The 13249-nt window shown below is 48.6% G+C and overlaps 4 protein-coding genes across 4 annotated transcripts; 2 read left to right on the top strand and 2 right to left on the bottom strand.

The window, feature by feature from the left end:
* Window positions 1-1115: 1115 nt before the first annotated feature.
* Window positions 1116-2680, bottom strand: LOC6596621 (leucine-rich repeat protein 1). Its single transcript, XM_002021593.2, has 2 exons — window positions 2049-2680; window positions 1116-1989 (listed from the first exon to the last, which is right to left on the bottom strand). Exons 1-2 carry the CDS (start codon window positions 2619-2621, stop codon window positions 1276-1278), a joined length of 1287 nt encoding a protein of 428 aa, XP_002021629.1. The 5' UTR covers window positions 2622-2680; the 3' UTR covers window positions 1116-1275.
* Window positions 2681-2905: 225 nt separating this feature from the next.
* LOC6596620 (long-chain fatty acid transport protein 4) lies at window positions 2906-8293 on the top strand. The gene is made up of 6 exons (XM_002021592.2): window positions 2906-3047; window positions 3114-3191; window positions 3266-3522; window positions 5848-6477; window positions 6539-6740; window positions 6810-8293. The coding sequence occupies exons 1-6, from the start codon at window positions 3045-3047 to the stop codon at window positions 7749-7751; spliced, it is 2112 nt and encodes a 703-aa protein (XP_002021628.2). The 5' UTR covers window positions 2906-3044; the 3' UTR covers window positions 7752-8293.
* Window positions 8294-9641: 1348 nt separating this feature from the next.
* LOC6596619 lies at window positions 9642-11956 on the top strand. The gene is made up of 4 exons (XM_002021591.2): window positions 9642-10417; window positions 10488-10634; window positions 10695-11688; window positions 11753-11956. Exons 1-4 carry the CDS (start codon window positions 9843-9845, stop codon window positions 11876-11878), a joined length of 1842 nt encoding a protein of 613 aa, XP_002021627.1. The 5' UTR covers window positions 9642-9842; the 3' UTR covers window positions 11879-11956.
* Window positions 11888-12637, bottom strand: LOC6596456 (peptidyl-tRNA hydrolase ICT1, mitochondrial). Its single transcript, XM_002021590.2, has 2 exons — window positions 12450-12637; window positions 11888-12393 (listed from the first exon to the last, which is right to left on the bottom strand). Exons 1-2 carry the CDS (start codon window positions 12609-12611, stop codon window positions 11944-11946), a joined length of 612 nt encoding a protein of 203 aa, XP_002021626.1. The 5' UTR covers window positions 12612-12637; the 3' UTR covers window positions 11888-11943.
* Window positions 12638-13249: the final 612 nt, after the last annotated feature.

The following is a 13249-nucleotide window of genomic DNA, read 5'->3' as shown; positions in this document are numbered from 1 at the left end:
GATTTGATAAAGCGAAAGAAAAGCAGAGGAAAAAAATCCTAGGGAAAGCTTAGAAAAGGAAGAGGCCAAAGGATGTGTGGGTGTGTGCGAGAGAGTGGGAGAAACAAGCACGGTGGGGTGAGAAGGCTGATAAAAAAGAATCGTTTATGCAAGTCACATACGCAGCGAGCTTTTAATAATAAAAACAACGAGCTTCTGTAATATGAAAACAAACCCGGGGACGTGAATGTGCGTGCCAATGTCTCTATGAAAGTGAAAGGGCCCGGCAGCCAGGACCCGGTATCCAGTGCAGCCACAAAGTGTGCCACGAAGGGTTTCTTATCGGGAACCCCCAAACATTTTAGCCCATAAGATAATTTTATCATTGCATTCGCTTTCGGTACAATATGAATAGCTAGAAGTTGTTGTTTTTGTTTAATAATTTACATTTTTGAATGTCCACAAGAGCCTATTACTTGCGTCTTAAAATACTCTTTTTTAGTACTTCAATTTGAAGAAAAAGGACACGAAAGACGAGAGAAACTTCGCTTCTTCAAAGAAACTGCCCAACAAAGGACCAAAGAAATATTATTTTCGAAGCTGCACTTGAAGGAATTCATTTGTAATGGTGAAATTTATAATATTAGGGTCGTCCAGCAAAGATACATACCAGAAAAGGCTCCAGTTCGTAAAATTGTGGACAAAAATTCTATTGATTTGTATGTCTTTAGTGTTATATATTTAAATTTTTACAATTTTTCCCTAAATGAGCTATTGATTAGCTATTGGCCAGTCCCGGCCTGGTAGAAAAGAGAATTACGAAGAGAAGTACTATAATTTCTGGCAGAAAAGATAACTACTAAGAGGTAAGATCTCTAAAGTTTTAATCAATGCATTCGAAATAAATCAACAAATTCGGAAAGTCGCAGTCACGCTTTAATGAATTCTCAAAGGCTAAAAAGCGCCTAAAATGTCATCCTTACTTAAGTACAAACATGGAGCTACAAGCTATCGTTTTGTATATTGGTAGCTACCAAAAATGTGTTAATTTCCACTTAAATGCGTTTTTATTGAGACTTAGCTAAATCGAGTTCCTGATCGAGTGAAGGAATGAAAGATATGAGCAGGAAACAATATTAAAACTTAAATTAGAGCTCCATGCTCCTTTTATGATTGAATTGGAAAATATAAAAAGTGTATATAATATAGTACATAAATAATGAAAACCACAAAATAGTTTAACCCTAACTAAAAACCTAATTGAAAGTTGACAAATTAGATACGAGTATACTCCAGTCAGGGAAACATGAGGGCAAAGAGGGCCTTCAGCTGCTGGGAGGCACTGCAGTTGGGCCCACATATGACCACATCCGCGTAGATCTGGTGCTCACGGCTGTAGGTGAGGTTCTTGATGTTGGTGAACTTCGGCTGGATGACGCGCTGGAGGAGGTCTTCCTGTCGCAGGGCATAGCAGAGCTTTCCGCATAAGCACTTGGGCGCCTCCGAGATGAGTTCGATCAGTATGGCAGGCACAGAGTCTGCGGACAGAGGCAGTTTGTAGTTGGCGACGGCGCGAGCTGCCTGCAGCCAGAGCGGCTGTGGAGTATTGCTGGCCGACAATCGCTGCGACTGTAGCTGAGCAGCCTCGGCATTGAAGCCTCTGAAGCAGTTGCCCCACACGTCCAGCAGGTCTATGCGGAGGTCCTCAATTGCTGCGGGCAGGGATTCCAGTTTGTTGCTGCACACGTGCAACGAGCGTAGACCCTGTAGCCGTCTAATGGCGAAGGGCAGGCGGGTCAGCTGGTTGTGATTCAGTTTCAGAGACACCAAGCGCTCAAACTTAACCAGAGCAGGTGGGAAGTAGGTCAATCCATTGCTCGACAAGTCCAGCTCGCGGAGAGACTGACTTAGCTTCGTGCCACGCATCCAACACCAGTCATTCAACTCACCCAGACAGTTGCCGCTCAATTGCAGCGTGGTCAGGGGCAGGCGGCCAAGCTCGGGTGGAATCTGGCAGTAAAGGAAGAATAATTCAAAATGTACACGCAATGCAAGGTCCGCTCACCCACCTTCGTCAACTTGTTGCCTCCGACGTCCAGCGTGGTGAGGTTGCGCAGCGTGCAGATCTCAAAGCTGAGTTTAACCAGCTGGCTGTTGTTTATGGTCAGAGACTTGAGGGTCCGAGGGAAGCCCTTGATGGGGTATTCACTGCGCTTGCTGACCACCATCCTCTGCTGCGGCTGCGACTTTTGGGGAATGGCCGTGGCGGCCGCTATGTTCAGTCTTAGGTTAATGGCATCCTTGCCTTCCATGCCCAGCTTCAGGGTCTGCAGAAATCCCTTCAGCTGTATGGGATCACATTTGATGAGCAGGTTTTCCGCAGGCTGATGGAAGCCAATTGTGGCCTTTCCATCCAGGATAAACTTCGTGTGCACGGCTTGTACATTGTCCCGCACCTTGTACCGGGTGCCGGTCTTGGTGGTGCCGCTGAACAGCAGCATTTCCAGCTCTTTTTTTGTGTTGCCATTTGAGTCCGACGCGCCTTGTTTGTAGCCAATGGCAAGTGTGGACTTTACGGGCCTGGGAGTCCGATTCGCTTGGGTTGTGCGGTTCACCACCTGCACCTCGCATAAGATTTTCATGGCGAGTATGTAAATAAAACAACTAAAATCTGAGTGTAAACAACATTGTAGTTTCTAATTCGCTTGTTGGGTTGATGGAGCTGCCAGACTGGTTGTACGTCAGCTGCGTCTGAATGGCGCTGCCACTGCTGACCTGTGTTTTGGCGCGTGCGCGTGCTCACAGCCAGCCGCCAGCCTACATATCGCAGAAGTTACAAAACCAAAACAAAATATTGCATACTAAACAGTGTTTGTTGAAATTGTTGCTAAAGAGAGACGTAATTACATTTAAAGCGCAAGAAAATGCTATTCCGCAAGGTTCGCCGACACTTTCTGCCGTTCTACATGTTCAACGGGTTCTTGTGACAACGCAACGAACACCGTTATCAACGCTTGCGTTATAACAATTACAACAGCAATAATGACAATCAGAGGCGAGAGCTCATGGTAAGCGGTAAATATTGCAACAACGTCCAACCAGCCTTTAACTCTGCTTTCATTTTCATGCATTAGCACCACAGCGCACTGGACAGCTATGTGAACAGCAACGTGATAATAAATATAGATAACTGCGCGCCGTATAGCACCAATGTAAGTGGAAATATTCCATTCGAAAAACTGATCGCTGACGTTCTTCTTTTTCCACTGATCTGGCAACCCCGCAGAGCACAGCTGATCGCCCGCTAATCTATAGATCGCTGCAGCACCAGCGCCAGCAACAACGACGCGAACGGTTTTTATTCATCTTTCGGTTTTTTCGCGCGACGGTCGTTTTTGGTCTGGCTTTAGCCTGCGTCATCTTCGCGCTACAAACAATGGGCTGGATTTTTGCGGTGGTCATAGCGCTTGTCGCCCTGCTGCTGACGCGGCCAGGCTGGCGCTGGTTCTACATAGCGGGTGCCACAGCGCAACGAGATTTAATGTGAGTCTAAATGGACATAGTTGTAGTGGGTGTGTTGTGTTATCTGCTCCCCCCCTCCCCTCCCCGTACAGACGGTACTGGGTATGCTGATGGCGATGATAGGTTTACAATACCCCCCAACTGGTGTGCATTTCAAGACAATTCAGATTCAGATTCAGATTTGTGTGTTTCCTTTGTGAATCCATTGAGGCGCGTCCGACCGCAAGACCGACCGCATGAGAAATCAGCCGAGTGCGAGTACTTTGCTCATTGTACCCCGCCTGTTGGCTAACTGCAGTATGGCCACATAGAAAACTCGTTTCCCGTTTATTTAGGTCGCCATCGCCGTCTCCGTCTCCAGCAGCCAGATCGAGTTTTCAAAGAAAACTGTAAAGAGAAAACTCCATTAGGCAGGCTGACGTTTTCATCTTCTGTTTGTTTAATTGTGATTTTTTTGTCATAAAATCGCTAATAATATACGGCATTTGTATGTACGTCAGTCCATTGACTTCTTCAGGTTCAAGGTCGACATAGGCCCGACATAAGCCACAAGATACAAAATTCACTTTTATTTACCATCGGATCGGAGTGATCGTCATCGAGAGGCCCTGCCGCATACTAATTTGTCGGGTGCGTCAGGCGGAAGCCTCACTGGCACAGTTACCGTCGACATTCGATACATTAGCGGCTGTTCTTGAAAACGTACACCCAGGCCAGGCCAGGCCAGACCATAGCGGAGCCAGCTAATACTCGTACAAAGTCAATTAAAATGGCGGAAGTGTCACTCGCCTCGAGCTTAGCTTTTCGGCGTTTGTTTTTTTGTTTGTTTTGAACGGCCAGCAGGGCTAGCAGGTCGAGTTCCAGCTGCGATCGGTGGAAATTTCGGACTCAGCCGTGAAAATCTCTTTAGACTTGTTGCTAGTCTTTTGCGCATATTCAGTTTAGCTCAGCGTATTTCGCTTCAACGCTTCTCGTCGTACAGCACAGCACTCGTACAGATCGGGTTCCGTGCCAAGGCCAGCACGCTGAAACCGACTCACACTCATACTCTAACACACAGCAGATTCTTAAGATCGACTTCAGCATCAGCACCAACACCAAGTCTGGCCGGACAACCTTGGGCAAGTTTTCGAGCGGTCGAAGCGACTGGTCGCGATTGCTGCCGAACTTATCACCGAACAAACATGTTCGACTGTTCCAAAAATACAAGCTAGCCACTCGAGGGGGGTCATAAGGCCTGATTAAAGGCTTCTCGAAACATGGCTAAGGAACGCAAGTAATCCCCATCGTTGGCTGACAATCTTATCGATATGCTGGTCGCCACTGCTGGCTCTCCAGCAGTGCAAAGTACGTCCCGTCCCTCCAGAGTGCACAGCCCCGGAAATTCAAATTCAGATCGCCTAAGCGTTCGAGTCCCAAGTCGAGTGCGGAGCATAGTAGTGTTCCCCCTTATAATATACAGCCCCCCATCTACCTACTTACGTTCAAGGGGTTGATGTTCTTCGCGGGCCTAAGCTGAATCCCAATGGGCGCCGTAAATTAGAAATACCTGCACTGTTTGCCTATAGAGCATATCGAATTGCTTTCGTGGCGTACTCTGGAAATTCTGGAATAGTGAACGAGTATATCTGCAGCTGTCTCATTGTCAGTTTGAAAAATATAATAGAATTCATTAAATATCAACCGGGTCGATCAGCCAGTCTGGTTGTCTTGGGTTAGGTTTGGATCCCTTTAGGTATCAAAGTACAACGATATTTCCTAGGGCAAGCGCTGGAGCGGAGCGTTGGAGCCCCCCTGCCGCAGTGATTCGCTGGAAAGCCTTAGTCGTGCATTTCTTCTATAACCTGCTTATTCATAAACCTCCATATGTACAGCTTATATAGCTTAATCTTATCACAATCTGGCCTTTGAATTGAAAATAACGAAGATTTAGGGTCATTTTAAATGGATTAATAATTACAGCCTAATTACAATTCGGATATCACTCACACAGACAGGGCACTTCCTACTCAATGCCAATCTTTATAGCCCTTTGACCTCGTTTTGAACTTTGCATTGGCTGGCTATCGTTTCAGTGAAGCCATAAGCCATCCAGTGGCCTCCCACAGTCGCACTGCGAAACCGCATTCCATTGCAGATAGTCCGGGCTAAGTATTGGGTTTATCGCGGCGATTTATCTCAAATCGTGTACGTACATATAGTGCGCTTGTCGAGCTGCGATTTCGATGTTGCGCTATTTTTAGTACTTTCAACCGTTGACCATAAAACAACGCGATCGATGGGAGGAGATATTGCGAGTACCTAGTCGCTAATCGGCTTTTTTTCCCCTCTAAAACCCCACTTCAGTGCTTTGTGGGCCTACATCAAGCTGCTGAGGTACACGAAGCGGCATGAGCGCCTCAACTACACGGTAGCCGACGTATTCGAAAGGAATGTGAGAGCGCATCCCGAGAAGGTGGCTGTCGTGAGCGAGACCCAGAGATGGACCTTCCGGCAGGTGAACGAGCACGCCAACAAGGTGGCCAATGTACTGCAGGCCCAAGGGTACAAGAAGGGCGATGTGGTGGCCCTGCTCCTGGAGAACCGCGCCGAGTATGTGGCCACCTGGCTGGGCCTGTCGAAGATCGGCGTGATCACCCCGCTGATCAACACGAACCTTCGCGGTCCCTCGCTCCTCCACAGCATCACAGTGGCTCACTGCTCTGCCCTGATCTACGGCGAGGACTTCGTGGAGGCGGTGGCCGATGTCGCCAAGGATCTGCCCTCCGATCTGACCCTGTTCCAATACAACAACGAGAACAACAACAGTCAGACCCAGACGGACATCAAGCAGTCCAGGAATCTCAATGTTCTGTTGGGCACGGCCAGCAAGGAGAAGCCGAACAAGACGCAGGTCAACCATCACGACAAATTGGTCTATATCTATACATCCGGCACCACAGGACTGCCCAAGGCGGCTGTCATCTCCCATTCGCGGTGGGTAGCCCAGCTTTCTGTCTTTTCAATTATATTTTCATCTATCTATCTGTCTATGTAGGTATCTCTTCATCGCCGCCGGTATCCACTACACCATGGGTTTCCAGGACGACGACATCTTCTACACTCCCCTGCCGCTGTACCACACCGCTGGAGGCATCATGTGCATGGGCCAGTCGGTGCTCTTTGGCTCCACCGTTTCCATCCGCAAGAAGTTCTCGGCCTCCAACTACTTTGCTGATTGCGCCAAGTTCAACGCCACAGTAAGTACTGGAGCAGCCCCCACTGTAGCACAGTCTTATTGCTATAATGCTTTACTCTGTTATCTCTAGATTGGGCAGTACATTGGGGAGATGGCCCGCTATATACTGGCCACTAAGCCGTCGGAGTACGATCAGAAGCATCGGGTGCGCCTCGTCTTTGGCAATGGACTGCGGCCGCAGATCTGGCCGCAGTTTGTGGAGCGCTTCAACATCGCCAAGGTGGGAGAGTTCTACGGAGCCACCGAGGGAAATGCGAACATCATGAACCACGACAACACTGTGGGCGCCATTGGATTCGTCTCGCGGATTCTGCCGAAAATCTACCCGATCTCAATCATTCGCGCCGATCCCGACACTGGCGAGCCCATCAGGAGCAAGGACGGGCTCTGCCAGCTGTGCGCCCCCAACGAGCCGGGCGTCTTCATTGGGAAGATTGTCAAGGGCAATCCGTCGCGCGAGTTCCTGGGCTACGTGGACGCTAAGGCCTCGGCCAAGAAGATTGTCAAGGATGTCTTCAAGCACGGCGACATGGCCTTCCTCTCCGGGGACCTGCTGGTGGCCGACGAAAAGGGCTATCTGTACTTTAAGGACCGCACCGGTGACACGTTCCGCTGGAAGGGCGAAAACGTCTCCACCAGCGAGGTGGAGGCCCAGGTCAGCAACGTGGCTGGCTACAAGGATACGGTTGTCTACGGCGTGACCATTCCCCACACCGAAGGCAGGGCTGGCATGGCCGCCATCTACGACCCGCAGAGGGAGCTCGACCTGGACGTCTTTGCCGCCAATCTTGCCAAGACTCTGCCCGCCTATGCGCGGCCCCAAATTATCCGATTGCTCACCAAAGTGGATCTGACCGGCACCTTCAAGCTGCGCAAGGTGGATCTCCAGAAAGAGGGCTACGATCCCAGCGTGGTCAAGGACGACCTGTACTACCAGACGTCCAAGGGACGCTACGAGCTGCTCACGCCCCGCGTGTACGAGCAGGTGCAGAGCAACGAAATCCGCTTCTAGTTGCCCCAGGGGGGTTGTGTGTATCTGTTTCGCCTTTTGCCGATATGCTGTTAATTAATTTGTAAGCTTCCCGCGTTTCGACTTAGTCTTAGTCAAACCAAACCCTGCACTGGAGATGGGCCACTAGGCGAGTATATTGTATTGTAGTTTTTCGGGGGATGGACATATCCTCTCCTATGCCCCCCTCATGCCCAGGTACTCACGCTTCCATGGCAACATTGCACTTTGTTGTATCGTAGGCAATCTTTTATATTGTATCTAGTGATCGTAGTCGTGTGTGCATTTTTGTGGCCGATGTAGCGAATAGTCTGAGTCTGGTATACGCATTTTGAATGTTTTTAGCCTGCTAAAGAACCTTGTTAAGTGCAATTTCGTGCGTCTCTTATTATTAGTCAGTTTTAGTGGCATTACACTTCCATTTGCGCTGCTCGTCGCCTTTGCCTCTCTACATACGATACGAGAGAGAGGCTTTGTCAATGGCGATCCGAGCGCCTCTCCGCTGATGCTTGAGTATCAAATAAAGTTTGTTTTCTTCAACAATACAATGATTGTATTTAAATTATCAGCTCAGCCTCAGCTCAGCTTATGCGCGTGCGTACTGCCGGGGGAACTCGGTGGAACGACGACCCTTCCCCACCTGCATACAAATGCGCTGCTCAATTGGCAGCGCCAGATCACGACACCAACAACGCCAGAGACTAATACGTTGACACTCCGCTGCACATACATGCCATAAATATGTACGTGCATGTTCACGTATTCATTTGCGGGATGGGCTTGTGGGGGGGAGGAAAATAAACTTGAACTCTGCTGACATTCAGATCCAAGGCATCCCTTACCCTAGAATCGACTAATGAGACGATTATATAATCCGCACCTGTGATTCATCAGACACTCATAGTTTTAGTTATAGCCTTTAATAAGATTCAATCTGGCTTCATGACGTATCTATCTAGAGCAAAGTTCTAGTCCGATACGATAATTTGATTGAATAGTATACGATAATATCTTAGAGCTAGTTCTCAATGTATTCTAGCGTAATCGCTAAACGAGCATAGCGAAAACAGCTATGAAGTAGCCGGCAATTAAGTGGTAATTATTTTTAATAAAGTAGCATGATCCAAACGAGATATGCACTTATCTGTCACGCCCCCTTAATGGGGCTGGTCAATCAGATTTTTATCTTAATAAGTAGGCAGCTTTATTAACATATAATCGTTGCCTCTTAAGCATCTATTTGGCACTTTTTGAATCGAAAGTACACATTACCAATGTATTTAGGCTTATAACGACTTTTAGACTTTATCTCGAACAATATATATTTAAATATATGTAGGTGAATGAGCGGACACGCTTTGTATAACCCAGTAAAATTAATGAATTACAATTTTTTCAAATGTTTAAATAAATTATAGAATCTTGGAATGGTAAAGATGTATGTCAAAGATATATGAAGATCTCTTTTTCTAAGAGAGTCAAGGTGGTACAAATTCAATAGTGATTTGTTATAATAGAATAACTTCTATAAACTTCATATGTTGCAATAGTTTTAGAGTAGGCTGTAATGCGCGTTAAGACCGCTCAAGCAAGCTAAACGCCAATGGAGCTTAACAGTAGTAAATATCAGCAAAGCAAATCGAATTATTCAAAAAATAAAAACGAAATACGCAAAGAAAATCATTGTTGAGCTAGAAGCTATAAATTTGAATGAGGCGCGAATTTCAAAAGCTTTTCTTACTCCAATACCCTAATTATTGCCAAGCGGATAGCACTTCCAAGTGTGTGTTTCTGAATATTTCTGAGGGTCGGTCACACTGGTGCCCAGCGTGCCAAGAACCGTTATCAGTTCAAGCAGACCAACAACAACAAACCACAAGCGAAACAAGCAAGGCTCTGAAACGCACTTGTCTGCACTTCCAGCTGCAGTTGCCGTACCCGGTCCGTCCCTATACGTATATTTGTACACGTGTGTGTGTGCCGTGTGTCTGGTCAAGAGATTATGCATCTGACGTACTGCCGTGTGCATAATTATTTCGATTCGAGGCAGGCACAAAGCCAGCTGCAATAGCAAAATTAGTAACGACTGCGACGATGACTGGAGCTGCCGCAGTACTCTTCTCGATCACGATTCCCACAAAGGCGGAAGAGGACCGTCTCAGAGGTGCCAATTCCCCAGGGCCGGCTAACGTAGCGAGCCTGGACGGAAAAGCGACCACTTCGTCCTCCTCAACTGTGGAGACCTTGTCCACCATTCCAATCAGCGACTCGCGGAATGAGTCACCCGAGACACCACATCTCGAAAGCTTTTACAAGAGACGAAGCGATGTCTTGCCCACCATTCGAATCGAGACGGCAAATGCCGGGTCCGCCGACCAACTGCTGGACATACCCCTGGACACCGCCCAGGAGCAGGTGCTGCAGCAGATTCTACGTAGCTTTCACATCAGCAATGCCGTGTGGCTGAGCAGCTCCGAAGGCTCCAGGTATCACGTCAGCTTTTCCATGGATTTCGATGAACAGTTCGAGAGCCTCTACGAGGCGCTGCAGGAGTGGGGAATAGGCGATCGCGAGGGCTCCACGGTGTCTGTGGTCACCTGTCTCGCCAACAGATCTTACGTCCAGCGCGAGCAGCTTGACGAGCAGGCGGGTTCTTCCACGAGCAGCGAGTAATAGCGCCCGAATAGACAATGGATTTTTCACAGTAATACAACAGCTTCGTATCCATCTTCGTCTTAGGAACAACATCAACGCCCAGAAGCATGGCGCTTGGAACCGATTCATGAACTCTGTGCGCTCCCGCCTGAACGTGGCCCAGATTCTGAGAGACGTTCGTCAGGATGCGGCGATAACCTTCGACTTTTGCGTGCTTCTCGTTTCGGCAGCGTGAGAAACAAATGATCGATCGTTGATACGACAGTTCGGTGACCTTTTCAATTGTTTCAGAGTTCTGGCCAGCTTCGGGTTGGTAGAGAACAGCACCATCTTTCTGGCTTCCAGCATGCTGATCTCCCCGCTCATGGGACCCATTATTGCCGCCATCTTTGGGACGGTAATCGAGGACCGGTCACTGCGTCGCCTGGGCATGCTGAACGAGCTGATTGGGATCTTGATTGCCACACTGGTGGGCTTCCTCTTCGGCCTGGTCGTCTGCACAACGGACAAGAAGTACGGCATCGGGGAAGGTCTCACCGAGGAGATGCTGTCGCGCTGCGACCTGCATTCACTGATCGTCGGAGTGTTTACAGCGATTCCGTCTGGAGCCGCGGCAGCCATTGCCATACTCGGAGGGAATATTGGATCCCTAGTAGGCGTCGCCATATCTGCCTCGCTGCTGCCTCCGGCTGTAAACTCGGGACTACTGTGGGCCCTGGCCTGCATCTACAAATTCTTTGAGAGCGACGACTCCCTCTACGTGGACGTGATCAAGTCGAGGAAGTACTCGGAGAACCAAGCCAAGGAGCTGGCAGTGCTAGGAAGCATCAGCATGTGCCTGACCCTCTCCAACGTCCTGTGCGTTTACTCGGTGGGTATTTTGGTTCTGAAGGTAAAGGAGATAGCTCCGGTCATAGGACGAAAGAACAGGCAGTTTTGGAAGCACGATATCAAGCTGGCCCGTCAGTGCAAGGTGGAGTCGGATGCAGAAATCATCGACGAGCTGCTGGCCAACCTGGCTACGGAGGATAAGCAAGCGATGGGCCTCAATAGAGACATCCTACGACACCTTGATGAAACGGGGTACCAGCACACGTGGTCGCCGCTCAGCAATCGACACAACTCCATTCAGCCCTCTGGCTTCTCCACCATCCATCGGCTGGAGCAGCTATACACAAATCGAATAGGGAATCCTCCCGGAGAGCGTCGCAAGCGCCACAGCGTGACTAGTCGACCATCGCAGAGGAGCAACGAAAACAGCCACCAGCTGAGCCCCCCACAGCCCGTAAGCCATCCACAAATTTTTCCCTTTTGTGAGTTAAATAATTGTCCACTTGGTCCAATCCCAGCGTCCTCGCTTTGCCAGTATGCCCTCGAGCGTGAGGAAGAACGAGCCCCCAGAAGAGACCATCATCCAGGTAGCCAGCTCCAAAGCAGCTCGCTTTACAGTCACGCCTGCTCGAGAGGAACACTAAGAATCCATATTATTTGTTAAATGTCTACGTGTAATGAATCTTTGTGCAACAATTTTCAATAACAACTAAAAGTCCACACCTCCGGGTCCTTGTCGATCCGCCTTGACCTGAGCGCGACTCCGTTTGAGCTGGAGGCGCTCACGGGCCGCCCGCTCTTGTCGCCGGCGCACTCTTTCTAGGGTCTCCTCGCTAGGCGCTGCTACCTCAACTTCCTGGGCCCGGATGACCGTGCGCAGCTTCTCCAAGGCATCGGCCAGGTTGAGCTGCTGGGAGCGGCTGACGTCGCTCTTGATGTAGTAGTATCCCTCCTTGGTGATCTTGTTGGCCAACACCTTGAGCAGCTTCTGGCGCGTCTCTTCTGGTATCCACTGCGCCTCAGCCAGCTTGAAACGCACGTCCACCTTGGTGTTCACGGTGTTTACGTGCTGGCCCCCAGGTCCAGAGCTGCGACTGTAGGTAATCTCGAGCTTGTCCATGGGTATGTAGCCGCTGAACTTGTTGGCACTGCTTGGGGGCTGTAATACTGTGCCATGAGCAACCAGTCGCAGAAGGAATTTAATCGTGCACTCACCGGCGGGGGCGGCGTATACAGCTGCAAACGTGCATTTGGGTAAATTTTGTCCAGCGACAAGTCGCTTTTATAGGACAACTGGCGACCCAGGAGTGTGGCGCTGGTGCGAGTGGAATTGCGTTGCCGCAGCACGCTTATAAAAGCACGCGTAATTTTATTCATTTTAAGCCAATTTTAACAATTTTTTAATTTGTTACGAGATCGACCAGCTGATTTATCGCAGCAGCTACACGGTAACTACACATTGGCTACACAATGGGAAGAAATAAGGGGTAAGGACAGCAGGCAAAACGGCCCACAAAAAAGTAACGCCTGCTAGGTAAAATCCACCCCATTTTTTTAATATACCTTGAAGACGAAAATTGTTTTTGCCTGATGTCCATACCTTTCAACAGCTCACCTTGCAATGGCTATCAAGCTAATAAATAAATATTTGGAACTGGTTCGCTGGGTGGAACTTTAACAATTCCCATACAATTTTGTTCTTTACCCTTATCGACATAACTTTGTATTATCAGCAATATATTCGCCCGCCAGTTTAGTTCTTTCTGGCGAACGCACCAAATTTATTGGCGTGAGCACCCTTCATTTTTTAACAAGTTCCTCTACGATCACTATCGATACGAGATACAACGTTACCAGATGGTTGAGACATTTAGGCGATTTTATTTAAATAACATCAAAACATTGTTTAAAACCGTAAAAGTCTCAATCAAACCTTCTTTGGCGATTTTATGGGAATATATATACCACCAATTGGAAGCGTTATGTTGTGATGGCTTTACATGGCCCAGAACAGC

This window comes from Drosophila persimilis, unplaced genomic scaffold (assembly GCF_003286085.1).
Source record: "Drosophila persimilis strain 14011-0111.01,24,50 unplaced genomic scaffold, DperRS2 tig00000124-arrow-pilon, whole genome shotgun sequence".
In the NCBI taxonomy this organism is placed as follows: Eukaryota; Metazoa; Arthropoda; class Insecta; order Diptera; family Drosophilidae; genus Drosophila; species Drosophila persimilis.
This window is presented reverse-complemented; position numbering and strand designations above follow the sequence as displayed.